A 13,721-nucleotide genomic window follows, 5' to 3' on the forward strand; every position below is an offset into this window, starting at 1 on the left:
ATTGCAAATGCTTTTATTTCCTTCTTGTTGGGTTTTAGTTTGGATCACAAGCTACAGTTGTGCCCTGAAGAAGGTGTGCAGCTGATCTGCCAGAGGACACAGAAACGTGTGTCGGCACCTATGTTTTTGCCTATTTCTGACATGGAAGTAGAAGATTATCTGACAGAATAATATGTTATATGGCATGTTCTATACATATTGCTCTGTATAAAAAATGTCTATTAGTATATGTTAGGCTTGAGAATAGTTATATGTGTATGGATTAGTTCATTACCAGATACATATGACTAGAGAGATTTTTCCTTTTTGCACAAAAGAACTTACTGCTTTCTGAAGCTTACCGATTGAGTTATATGGAGTCCATGCTGACGAGGCATTGTACAACATATGTTTTAAATCTGGGTGGTTGATATGGGATGAATGGTATGCATGAAAGGTGTGTGTTTTATGTGTTTTAGTAGATGAGGGTGAGACTGTTCTCTTTCATTTTCTATTTGTGGACGAGGTACTGTTTTTCATATGCTTGTATTAATGAGAAAAAATAAAGAATAAAAACTGTTTAATAATTATAGACAAAATAAATGTGTTTTTAGTCTATTTATAGGGCATTAATTTGGAGGTGGGTGTTGTACTTTATTCGTTAGGGATACATTGCCTCACACAGGCTTGAGATTTACCACTGTCAGAAATCCTGCGTAGGCTATTTTCTGGCAAAATAGCACCAACAGTTGTTAATACAAAGACAAATAAAAGAAATACATGCAGTTTCCTTGTAGTCCTTTGGGAAGTTCTATGAGAAGTTTTGGTGAAGCAGGGTGGTAGTTATAGAAGGAGCCTGGGATGTAGATTGAGCAGCAGTGCCTCCTGCGTGAATGCCAGTTGTGTTGGGCAGTAGTCGGAGCAGTTATCTGTGTCTGACCGACTGTGTATGGCACTGGGCAATCTGTAGTTTATACGTCGGACTAGCCCTAGGGATGTAGTAATGGTACCTGCTCCCGCTCCTAGGATGCTGAGTCCGAAGGAGGCGGAGCAGGGATGCAGCGACGGGTGATTGGCCGTTGCCGGGATACAGTGGGTTAATAGGCGTGGCTTTGGGTGTCGCTGGAAGCCGGGGCGGCTATCGGTACTGAGTAGGGGATTCACTCTTCAGCAGCGCTGCCGGCGGCAGGAGCAGCTCCAGCTGGTGATCAGCGCGTCCGTCCGTTCACGGAGCAGCCGGACTGCTGCTTCGAGGCTCCCCGCCCGCGGCATGGGCCCTCCCCGAGCCACGCTGCTGCCCCTCATCCTGGCCACGCTGCTGCCCGTGGCCCCGAGCTCCCCGTCTGCCCCCTCCTGTCGGCTCAAGACGGTGACTGTGTCCACACTGCCCGTGCTGCGGGAGAGCGCGCTAGGATGGGGCGGGGCGCCACCTCCGGGGGTGTCCGGGGCCCCCACTGGTCCGTCAGCCCCAGGGCTTCCCGGTCCCGCTGACTCCCGGCTGCTGCTCTTTGTGCGTAGCGAACTCCCCGGATATATCGCGGTGCAGGACGACCTGGAGAACACGGAGCTTCCGTACTTCACCCTGGGTAAGCGGGTGTCTAAGGACAGAGGGGTACAGATGTGTGTCCGTGGAAGAGCATGGTCAGAGGCAGAGCCTCCTAGCTCCCAGAAAGGGCGGGCACGCGGCTGTGCCATTGAGGCGCTATGGAAAAGAGCTGAAATATCCGAACAAACCTGAGCAGCTTTTCATCACCCTTTGTAAGGCATGAGAGAGGGTGGGCGCATCACCTCGGGGGAGGAGGCAGCCCGGAGCGTCCAAATGTGACAAGCATTGGGCACTTCTTCCTTGGGGGGGGGGGGGGAGGGGGGTGTGTAAGGGAGTGGAGAAGACTTAGGAGTGCGTGGGGTTCCAGAGAAGTGTCATGATCTGACGAGGGGAACATTGGGCTGTCTTAGTTTGTACTTGGTAAGAGGTCAAGGAGCATGGATAAAGGTAGTTTTTTTTTTTAAAAAACCTGTGTTTTTATGGCCATTTTTGGCCGAAATAAAGTTTTCTGATGATGATGATAAAGGTGAAAGGGTAGACAAGCCATGGGGGCTGCAGGAGAGATCAGTCGATCCACACGCTGGTCCCGGAGAAGTCCAACTTCTCCCTGGAAAGGCATGGAGGCAGGGCAGGGCGGGGGCAGGGGATCAGAAAGAATCAGTAGGGGACACCTTAGGGGAGGAGGCAATAGACAGGGTAGGGCCCAGAATGAAAGAATAGACTGAGACCGGGGATGCCAACCAACATTTTATTAATCTGGGTAAAGGGATCCAGTGAGAGCGGGGCTGCAAGGGAAGGAGAAGCTGGACGGCAGCCCTGCACAGGTGCACTGGGGTAGGTTGCATGGGGGGGGGTTGCTAGAAAGACAGGATATGACAGGGGGAGACATGGGTGGCAGAGGAGTGCTGGGGAAATGGACACACCCAGAGAAGGCCAACCAACTCTTCTTAAACCAGAGAAGGTTTTGGTCAAGAAGTGTGTTAGTCTGAAGAGGGCAAGGGGAGTGCCCTCAAAGTCTAGGTGGAGGCCAGGAGAAGGCAGGCTAGTTCTTCTTAAACCTGGTATACTCTTGGACTGAGCATGGAAGGGACTGCTCTGTGAAAAGTCCTGCCAGGACAGCCCCCCCCCCCCCCCCCCCCCCCCCGAAGAGGGCAAGCCTTATTAGCTATGTTGGGGCAGTCCCATTGAAGGTAAGGTACAGACACGTGGAGGGCCGACCAGCTCTACTTGTACCAGGAAAGGCTGGGGCTGGGTACAGAAGGGGAGCCTTGGACAGGCGAGCCATGGGACCTGCGCTGTCTCAAGGGTGGGGTATCACTAAGGTTCATAGAATAGCATGAGTGCAGCCAGTACTTGAGTATCAGTGCCTGATAGCAAAACTAGACACCATTCACATTGAATAGTCAGCAGCAGAGGCAGGACTAGAGAAGAGATACAGGCAGCAGTGTGTGGAACCAGGAACAGTGATGGAGAGACATTCACATGGCACTAGGCTCACTCTCTTCACCCAGAATGAGGGGCAGTGGGAGGGCACAAGGTGGGTCAAGAAGCAGGTAGGGTGACCGGCAGCGAGAGTGGCAAAGAGTGGGGAGGCTACCCTTCACCGTACATAGTAGGATAAACGGGGGAGGCAAACCCCTAAATGAGAGGAGGCAGACGATTGACCAAAAGCCTAGTGCACCACTTGGAATGGACATCTATGACCAGCACCCTGAGAGACAAGAGGGGTGTAAGGTTAGTAACCGCTGGCATCCCCGAGAGTGGGAGTCTGGGGGCTATGGACAGCTAGAGAAGGGATGGAGACCCTCCATTCTTCACCCTCAATGAGGGCGGTAGGGTAGTGCTGTAAAGTGAGTGGAGGAGAAAGCAGATACTGAGACATGAGAAAAGGGTAACTGGCATTATGGGTGCAATGTATATTGGAAATTGTGGTGGATAATCATGTGTGGTTTCAGTGGCATTGAGTGGAAAGAGAGGGGGGTCCGCATTATAGAACTGACAAACCTGCCCACATTCAGCTGGAGTTATTGGAGGCGGCCCAGATAACCTATGGGCTGCAGAGACCATGGTAAGGTAGGAAGTAGGGCTTGTGCCAGGGAGTGGCCTCAGCCTTCACTGGGGGTGCGAGCGGAGGTGGATCGCCGAAGGGGCATAGCTGGCAGGGATCAACACCAGGGAACTGTTGCCCCATAGGAGAGAAAGGCGAGGGAAGGCGTGTGTGGGAGGTAGACTGACTGTTTAGGATTGCCCCCGCCTCTTGCGTGACCGAGTGCCAACCCGTGCTTCTCGCCCCTCAGTGCCACCTTTATCCACGTGCCCCGTTGGCCCCAGTGTTCCTACAGGCATCTCCCTTTAAGTTCTAGGATAGTGCCTTGCACTTGGTTTCCCTTCATTGTTAGGGTTTGCAATTATTACAGACCTGTGGACGAGTATGTAAGAGATGGGAAATGCGTGGAATTCTGCTCTTCATGTTGAAACTCTAGAAACCTATTTCTCTTTTTCTGATGCAATGTATCAATGTATTGGTGATATTGTGGGCAGGGAGAACCCCCAACCTCTGTACAGTTAAGGTTTTATAGCACAATTCCTCACCCACGACAATGTCTGTGTTTGTCCTTCCCTTCATGAATGGTGCTCAGATTGGGTTTAGTGTCACATGAATCAGCCCCATCACTGTGACATGTCAGGGCCTCATCAACTATGGGGCACCCCAAATGGAACCAGGCCTCGATCATTCCGGAACACTCAGGGTGATGAATCTGGCGGCATTTTAGTTCCTGACAGGTGGGGAAATGTAGTGGCTAACAGAAGTGTAAAGTACTGGCCCTCTTATGATCAATGAATGCGAGTGTAGTACATATTTTGGGGGGTCGAGTCCTGATATTGGTGACTTTAAAGTAAGATATGGCCTTCTTGGTGCAACAATATACAGTGAGAAAGGCCAAGTCCCTACAGGCAGCTTGGACAAGGCAAGCACAACTTCCAACTAATGTATAGCAATGTGACCATATATCATCCAGCAGTTAATGAACAATGAATCACAATTCTATTAGTCTACATGGCGTGAGCACAAGGGAGTGCACAATCTGCATGCCGGTTCTTCTTGGTGCAAGGTCACTCAGTTTGTTGCATGGTGCACAGTGAGTTGCTTTGGTGAATGGTTTTTAGAGATATAAAATCAGGATTTTAGCTGATAAAAAACATGTGGCAATCGAATGCAAGGGACAGGTTTCCAGCCGAGTCTTGGCTGTCGGGCCAACCAGCCAGTGGGTGGCTGCCAGCCGCGGCCCGTGCAGGTAAGAGCGGTGGGGCGGTAGGGCCAGGCCAGGGGGTGGTTTTGACGGACGATGACGACGGAAAGTTAAATACATGATTAATTTCCCCTCATCATCGTTCCTCAAAATCCCCCCTCACACGGCCCCACGCGTCACCACTCTTACCTGCACGGGCCGCGGCGGGTGGCTGCGTGTGCGCACTTTGGTATATTTGTGGGGTGAGTTTGTTAAATGTTTGATGGTCCTGAAATGACTGGAGGTCTAATGGCTGCTCGCGTGGGTCCCATCAGCTGGGTACCAGGGAGGCCCGGGAGGGATGCTACTGCTGTGGCATGCAATATGCTGGAGACAGGCCACACTTCCCTTTTACCAGTGGAGTTGTTTTTGGCCTTTAGTTCTTGGAAACTCAATGCATGCTTCCATTATAGGGATTGGCAGATGCTAGAAGGATTCTAACCCTACAAGGGGTCTCTGATGGTAGAGAGTTTCAGTCAAGCCCGTCTTATCCCGAGGGAGCTATCTGAGATCTGCACAGTTCATCTTATACTTACTGGCTGGGGGATGAATGAGGACCCAACCCTCGCACACTGACAACAAGGCCCGGTTGGCACAGGGCACAATCCTCTCTGCAGAGCTCCATCAGATGCTCTGTTGCTGCTCGCTCTCACGTGTGCGCGCGAGCTCCTTTTGAGATCAGACTGACTCTGTCTATTGATTTGACTTTCCATTTTATGTGTTAGGCCCCCTTTTTTTTCCTTTTTTGCAAGGTTTGATGTTTGTCTTTTGAAAATGTACGTTGGTGGAAGCAAGATTTCAAAGTCACCGAGCGATCGAATGTAGGCGCTGTGTTTGCTGTGCAAGAGGAGTCCCCTGTGGGGGAGAGCTTTAATAATGTAGGCGCTATGTTTGCTGTGCAAGAGGAGTCCCCTGTGGGGGAGAGCTTTAATAATGTAGGCGCTATGTTTGCTGTGCAAGAGGAGTCCCCTGTGGGGGAGAGCTTTAATAATCTAGGCGCTGTGTTTGCTGTGCAAGAGGAGTCCCCTGTGGGGGAGAGCTTTGCTGTGCAAGAGGAGTCCCCTGTGGGGGAGAGCTTTAATAATGTAGGCGCTATGTTTGGTGTGCAAGAGGAGTCCCCTGTGGAAGAGCGATCTGTAATGTAGGCGCTATGTTTGCTGTGCAAGAGGAGTCCCCTGTGGAAGAGCGTTCTGTACTGTAGGCGCTATGTTTGCTGAGCAAGAGGAGTCGCCTGTTGGGTATAGCTTTAATAATGTAGGCGCTATGTTTGGTGTGCAAGAGGAGTCCCATGTTGAAGAGCGATCTGTAATGTAGGCGCTATTTTTGGGGTGCAAGAGGAGTCCCCTGTGTTAGAGAGTATCTGGAATGTAGGCGCTGTGTTTGCTATGCAAGAGGAGTCCCCTGTGGTGGAGATCTGTAATGTAGGCGCTTTGTTTGGGGTGCAAGAGAGTATCTGGAATGTAGGCGCTGTGTTTGCTGTGCAAGAGGAGTCCCCTGTGGCGGAGATCTGTAATGTAGGCGCTATGTTCTGTGTGCAAGAGGAGTCCCCTGTGTCCTCTATTGGTGAGATCTGCACATGGGGGGATTGCAGCTCCCCGTCCCTGCAGTTTGTATGCCTGTCGAGACATGTCTGGGTCTGAGAGGCCAGGTTGTTAAAGGCCCCTGCACTCCTCCACATTTCGGCCTTCTCACGGGAGCCCATGTTCACCATAGTGCCCAAGCCACACTTTCAAGACATGTCTTTGAGACATCAACTGTTAAAAGGAGGCTTTACAACCCTCTGCGTCTAGACTGCGAAATGCGGGCCTTGCAAATGATTGAAAACTACCTCATTTTCCACACAAGTCGCAAAAAGAACGACTTGCCGAATTGTTGAACGACTTCTTTTTCACTGTTCTTAACTGGGATTACCGCGCGTTTACACGTCAGGCCCGCCAAGAAGCCCCGAGGCACTGAAGTGGTTTATACAATAAACATGCTAAAAATACATGTTTGTTTTTAAGCTATTTATCGAGCAATGCATTGCCAGTTATTTGACCGAGGGAACAGGGAAGGGGGCCCTATTCCCTCTAGACTGGGCATAAATGAGCAGGGAAGCGGGCAGAGTGGCCGCGGGTGAAACCAGAGGGAGCGCGTGGCGCACTGAGGTGCACGTGGTGCGAAGCAGCTGAGACTGATACAGGGTGGGAACTCACACTAGTTGAGCTTTCTTCGTTTCGTCCTATAAATATAAGAACACGTGTGAATTTGGAAAGCACAGTTTCCCCCACTGGAGCATCTGGGCGCTGAATAACTGATGAATATTTCACCAAAATCACGGATACTCTTTTGCTCGACAACGGAGGATTGAAAGGTTGTCCTTGCTCTCTGTGACTTGAACCTGCGACCTTGACGTCAAACAGATTACTGGAAGGATGAACCGGTTTGATTTTATTATGCTGCGACGCTGCATACTGCACATCAAACACGTGTTCGCTTGATACATACCAGGTTATTGTCGGCAGAGCTCTGTCAACTGATCATTCTTTACTGACATAACATATGTATTTTTTAAAGCGCACGTTCACCCCCAAAGGGGCATCTTTGTGCTGAATAATAGATGTTTCTTCTTACCCAACTCAATGATACTCATTTTATCGACCTCAGAAAGGATGAAAGACCGAGTGGACCTGCCGGGATTTGAATCTGTGACCACAAGGTCGAACACGTATCCGTGCAGTGGGTGCATTAGTCCACTGAGCCACCAGACCAGACTGATATGTGTTTTAATGGGGGGTATAGTTTGGCGCTATTTAAATTATACATACAAAGAGGGGGTGGAACGCCCTTGGTGTGAAGGTGAGAGGGCGCCCTCGCCTTGGATGTACAAAAAGAGGACACCCCGACCACTGGTGAACATGAGTGTGAGCGTGCACATGGAAGACGGCAGACCGAGCAGGGGCTCGCAGGAGAAGTACAGACATGCATGTGACCTGGAGGGCAGTCTGGCCTTGGACACGCAAGAGTGGGCAGCCTGCCTCTGTGTGCGAGGGAGAGTCGAGCTGCGCGTGGGTGCGCGTGCAGGAGGGCCGCCCGATCAGTGGCGGGGAGGAGCAGGGCAGAAGGCACACGGCGGACCATCTGTAGACAAGACGCAGGCGCACGGGTAGGTGGAGACTGCGCGTGGGGTGAAGGCGAGAGGGGGTGCCGGTGAATGAACGTGTTATGCAGCAGAGAGATTACGATGAGAGGGCGACTTTACCTTATGTAGACACGAGACAGACGGGAGGCAGGCGCACATGTCACTGAGGAGCACACACGAGTCTAAAATGGGAACAAGCGGGGTGCACATAGGTGTAATGGGAGGGGGAAGCAGGGTAGGCATTGGTGTGAAGAGGAGAGGGTAGAATAACAATGGTTGAGTAAGAGAGACAGCAGAGTGAGCATGGGTGGGGTAAATGTGCGTGCGAGAGTCAGGGCAGGCTGATCACGAGGGTGCAGGGCAGTGTTGGCTGCACACTGATGAGCTGTGGACAGACTGAACACAGGTATGAGAGAGGGGTGTCTACTGTCTGCCCAAGAATGATGTGAGAGCCAGAGAAGCGAGAGCCTGGGTGAAGGTAGTGACTGAGACAGAAAGGCGAGAGGCTGTAAATGTCTGCAAAGTGAGAGTGGAGTGGGGAGTGGGAAAGGACTGTAGGCAGGTTGTAAATGTGTGCAACGGGAGAGTGAAGTGCAGAGGGCAAAGGACTGTAGGCAGGTTGTAAATGTGTGCAACAGGAGAGTGAAACAAAGGGTGCCAAAGAACTGTAGACAGGTTGTAAATGTGTGCAAGCAGAGAGTGAAGTGCAGAGTGCCAAAGGACTGCAGACAGGCTGTAAATGTCTGCAAAGTGAGAGTGGAGTGCAGAGTGGAAAAGGACCGTAGACAGGTTGTAAATGTGTCCAACGGGAGAGTGAAGCACAGAGGGCAAAGGACTGTAGGCAGGTTGTAAATGTGTGCAACGGGAGAGTGAAACAAAGGGTGCCAAAGAACTGTAGACAGGTTGTAAATCTGTGCAACGGGAGAGTGAAGTGCAGAGGGCCAAAGGACTGTAGACAGGTTGTAAATGTGTGCAACAGGAGAGTGAAGCGCTGAGCGTGAAAGGACTGTGGACAGGTTGTAAATATGTGCAATGGGAGAGTGAAGCACAGAGGGCAAAGGACTGTAGACAGGTTGTAAATGTGTGCAACAGGAGAGTGAAACAAAGGGTGCCAAAGAACTGTAGACAGGTTGTAAATGTGTGCAACAGGAGAGTGAAGTGCAGCGGGCCAAAGGACTGTAGACAGGTTGTAAATGTGTGCAACAGGAGAGTGAAGCGCTGAGCATGAAAGGACTGTTGACAGGTTGTAACTGTGTGCAATGGGAGAGTGAAGCACAGAGGGCAAAGGACTGTAGACAGGTTGTAAATGTGTGCAACGGGAGAGTGAAACAAAGAGTGCCAAAGGACTGTAGACAGGTTATAAATGTGTGCAACGGGAGAGTGAAGTTGAGAGGGGTAGAGAACTGTAGACAGGTTGTAAATGTGTACAACGGGAGAGTGAAGCGCAGAGGGACAGAGGACTGTAGACAGGTTGTAAATGTGTGCAACAGGAGAGTGAAGCGCTGAGCGTGAAAGGACTGTGGACAGGTTGTAAATGTGTGCAAGGGGAGAGTGAAGCACAGAGGGCAAAGGACTGTAGACAGGTTGTAAATGTGTGCAACGGGAGAGTGAAACAAAGAGTGCCAAAAGACTGTAGACAGGTTATAAATGTGTGCAACGGGAGAGTGAAGTTGAGAGTGGTAGAGGACTGTAGACAGGTTGTAAATGTGTGCAACGGGAGAGTGAAGCGCAGAGGGACAGAGGACTGTAGACAGGTTGTAAATGTGTGCAACGGGAGAGTGAAGAGCAGACGGGCAGAGGACTGCAGACTGGTTGTAAATGTGTGCAAAGGGAGAGTGAAACAAAAAATGCCAAAGGACTGTAGACAGGTTGTAAATGTGTGTAATGGGAGAGCGGAGCGCAGAGGGGCAGAAGACTGTAGACAGGTTGTAAATGTGTGCAAAGGGAGGGTCAAACACAGAGGGCCAGCTGACTGTAGACAGGTTGTAAATGTGTGCAAGCGGACCCAGGTTTTGCATCCCTCAGCGCCAAGAAACCGCCTGGTATACGTGCGCTTAATAAATACTTTAAAATTCAAATTAAATTCAGATTCAAGTGAAGTGCAGAGGGGCAGAGGACTGTAGACAGGTTGTAAATGTGTGCAACAAGAAGGTGAAGCGCAGAGTGCCAGAGGACTGTAGACAGGTTGTAAATGTTTGCAACGGGAGAGTGAAACAAAGAGTGCCAAAGGACTGTAGGCAGGTTGTAAATGTGTGCAACTGGAGAGTAAATTGCGGAGGGCCAGAGGGTTGTAGACAGGCTGTAAATGTGTGCAACGGGAGAGTGATGCACAGAGTGCCAAAGGACTGTAGACAAGTTGTAAATGTGTGCAACGGGAGAGTGAAACAAAGAGTGCCAAAGGACCGTAGACAACTTGTAAATGTGTGCAAAGGGAGAGTGAAACGCTAAGTGTGAAAGGAATGTAGGCAGCTTGTGAATGTCTGCAAGCGGAGATTGAAGCGCAGAGCACAAAAGGACTGTAGGCAGGTTGTAAATGTGTGGAAAGGGAGAGTGAAGCACAGAGTGCCAAAACACTGTAGGCAGGTTGTAAATGTGAGCAAGCGGAGAGTAAAGTGCAGAGGGCCAAAGGACGGTAGACAAGTTGTAAATGTGTGAAAAAGGGAGAGTGGAACGCAGAGTGTGAATTATCTTGTAGACAGGTTGTAAATGCTTGCAAAATTAGGATGAACTACAGAGTGCAAAAGGACTGTAGACAGGTTGTAAATGTGTGCAAAGGGAGAGTGAAGCGCAGAGGGCCAAAGGATTGTAGGTAGGTTGTATATGTTTGCAGCTGGAGAGTGAAACAAAGAGTGCCAAAGGACTATAGACAGGTTGTAAATGTGTGCAAAGGGAGAGTGAAGCACAGAAGGCCAAAGGACTGTAGGCAGGTTGTAAATATGTGCAAAGGAGAGAGAAGGGCAGAGTGCGAAAGGACTGCAGACAGGTTGTAAATGTGTGCAACAGGAGAGTGAAACAAAGAGTGCCAAAAGACTGTAGCTAGTTTGTAAATGTGTGCAAATGCAGAGAGAAGCGCAAAGGGCCAAAGGACTGCAGACAGGTTGTAAATGTGTGCAAGCGGAGAGTGAAGTGCAGAGGGCCAAAGGACTGTAGACAAGTTGTAAATGTGTGCAAAGGGAGAGTGAAGCGCAGACGGGCAGAGGACTGTCGACACGTTGTAAATGTGTGCAAAGGGAGAGTGAAACAAAAAATGCCAAAGGACTGTAGACAGGTTGTAAATGTGTGCAAAGGGAGAGTGAAGCGCAGAGGGCCAAAGGATTTTAGGTAGGTTGTAAATGTTTGCAACAGGAGAGTGAAACAAAGAGTGCCAAAGGACTGTAGACAGGTTGTAAATGTGTGCAAAGGGAGCGTGAGGCACAGAAGGCCAAAGGACTGTAGACAACTTGTAAATGTGTGCAAAGGGAGAGTGAATCGCTAAGTGTGAAAGGACTGCAGACAGGTTGTAAATGTGTGCAAGCAGAGAGTGAAGTGCAGAGGGCAAAAGGACTGTAGACAGGTTGTAAATGTGTGTAATGGGAGAGCGGAGCGCAGAGGGGCAGAAGACTGTAGACAGGTTGTAAATGTGTGCAAAGGGAGGGTCAAACACAGAGGGCCAGCTGACTGTAGACAGGTTGTAAATGTGTGCAAGCGGACCCAGGTTTTGCATCCCTCAGCGCCAAGAAACCGCCTGGTATACGTGCGCTTAATAAATACTTTAAAATTGAAATTAAATTCAGATTCAAGTGAAGTGCAGAGGGGCAGAGGACTGTAGACAGGTTGTAAATGTGTGCAACAAGAAGGTGAAGCGCAGAGTGCCAGAGGACTGTAGACAGGTTGTAAATGTTTGCAACGGGAGAGTGAAACAAAGAGTGCCAAAGGACTGTAGGCAGGTTGTAAATGTGTGCAACTGGAGAGTAAATTGCAGAGGGCCAGAGGATTGTAGACAGGCTGTAAATGTGTGCAACGGGAGAGTGATGCACAGAGTGCCAAAGGACTGTAGACAAGTTGTAAATGTGTGCAACGGGAGAGTGAAACAAAGAGTGCCAAAGGACCGTAGACAACTTGTAAATGTGTGCAAAGGGAGAGTGAAACGCTAAGTGTGAAAGGAATGTAGGCAGGTTGTGAATGTCTGCAAGCGGAGATTGAAGCGCAGAGCACAAAAGGACTGTAGGCAGGTTGTAAATGTGTGGAAAGGGAGAGTGAAGCACAGAGTGCCAAAACACTGTAGGCAGGTTGTAAATGTAAGCAAGCGGAGAGTGAAGTGCAGAGGGCCAAAGGACGGTAGACAAGTTGTAAATGTGTGAAAAAGGGAGAGTGGAACGCAGAGTGTGAATTATCTTGTAGACAGGTTGTAAATCCTTGCAAAATTAGGATGAACTACAGAGTGCAAAAGGACTGTAGACAGGTTGTAAATGTGTGCAAAGGGAGAGTGAAGCGCAGAGGGCCAAAGGATTGTAGGTAGGTTGTATATGTTTGCAGCTGGAGAGTGAAACAAAGAGTGCCAAAGGACTATAGACAGGTTGTAAATGTGTGCAAAGGGAGAGTGAAGCACAGAAGGCCAAAGGACTGTAGGCAGGTTGTAAATATGTGCAAAGGAGAGAGAAGGGCAGAGTGCGAAAGGACTGCAGACAGGTTGTAAATGTGTGCAACAGGAGAGTGAAACAAAGAGTGCCAAAAGACTGTAGCTAGTTTGTAAATGTGTGCAAATGCAGAGAGAAGAGCAAAGGGCCAAAGGACTGCAGACAGGTTGTAAATGTGTGCAAGCGGAGAGTGAAGTGCAGAGGGCCAAAGGACTGTAGACAAGTTGTAAATGTGTGCAAAGGGAGAGTGAAGCGCAGACGGGCAGAGGACTGTCGACACGTTGTAAATGTGTGCAAAGGGAGAGTGAAACAAAAAATGCCAAAGGACTGTAGAGAGGTTGTAAATGTGTGCAAAGGGAGAGTGAAGCGCAGAGGGCCAAAGGATTTTAGGTAGGTTATAAATGTGTACAAGCAGAGAGTGAAGTGCAGAGGGCCAAAGGACTGTAGACAGGTTGTAAATGCTTGCAAAAGTAGGATGAACTGCATAGTGCGAAAGGACTGTGGACAAGTTGTAAATGTGTGCAAGCAGAGACTGAAGTGCAGAGGACCAAAGGACTGTAGACAGGTTGTAAATGTGTGCAAAGGGAGAGAGAATCGCTAAGTGTGAAAGGAATGTAGGCAGGTTGTGAATGTGTGCAAGTGGAGATTGAAGCGCAGAGCACAAAAGGACTGTAGACAGGTTGTAAATGTCTGCACATGGAGAGGTAAGTGCAGAGCATGAAAGGACTGTAGACAGGCTGTAAATCTGAGCAAGGGGAGAGTGAGCGCAGAGTGCCAAAGGACTGCAGACAGGTTGTAAATGTGTGCAAGCGGAGTGTGAAGCGCAGAGCACACAAGGACTGTAGACAGGTTGTAAATGTCTGCACAGGGAGAGGTAAGTGCAGAGCATGAAAGGACTGTAGACAGGTTGTAAATGTGAGCAAAGGGAGAGTGAAGTGCAGAGGGCCAAAGGACTGTAGACAGGTTGTGAAGGTCTCTGATGGGAGAGTCAAGGACAGAGTGCCAAACAAATTTAGACAGGCAGTAAAGGAGACTAAATTAAGGTAAGAGCCCAGAGTTCCACATGACTGTCCTCAGGTTTTGAATATTTCTGAAGGGCGAGTGGAGCGCTGTGGGTGAAAAGGAGTGCGAAAGGACTGTAGATAGGTTGTGAATGTAAATAAAGGGAC

General features: G+C 49.7%; 1 protein-coding gene across 2 annotated transcripts in view; it reads left to right on the forward strand.

Annotated features, from left to right (window-relative positions):
* The first annotated feature begins 1,158 nt into the window (after window positions 1-1,158).
* ASTN2 (astrotactin 2) overlaps window positions 1,159-13,721 on the forward strand; it is a 2,581,355-nt gene continuing 2,568,792 nt past the window's right edge. For both annotated transcript variants that reach the window (XM_086921093.1, XM_086921094.1), the window contains exon 1: window positions 1,159-1,565. In XM_086921093.1, coding sequence (XP_086777219.1) covers window positions 1,250-1,565 — 316 coding nt within the window. In that variant the 5' untranslated portion in view covers window positions 1,159-1,249. The remainder of the gene's footprint in view (window positions 1,566-13,721) is intronic.

The sequence above is a fragment of the Lissotriton vulgaris genome, chromosome 5 (assembly GCF_964263255.1).
Source record: "Lissotriton vulgaris chromosome 5, aLisVul1.2, whole genome shotgun sequence".
In the NCBI taxonomy this organism is placed as follows: Eukaryota; Metazoa; Chordata; class Amphibia; order Caudata; family Salamandridae; genus Lissotriton; species Lissotriton vulgaris.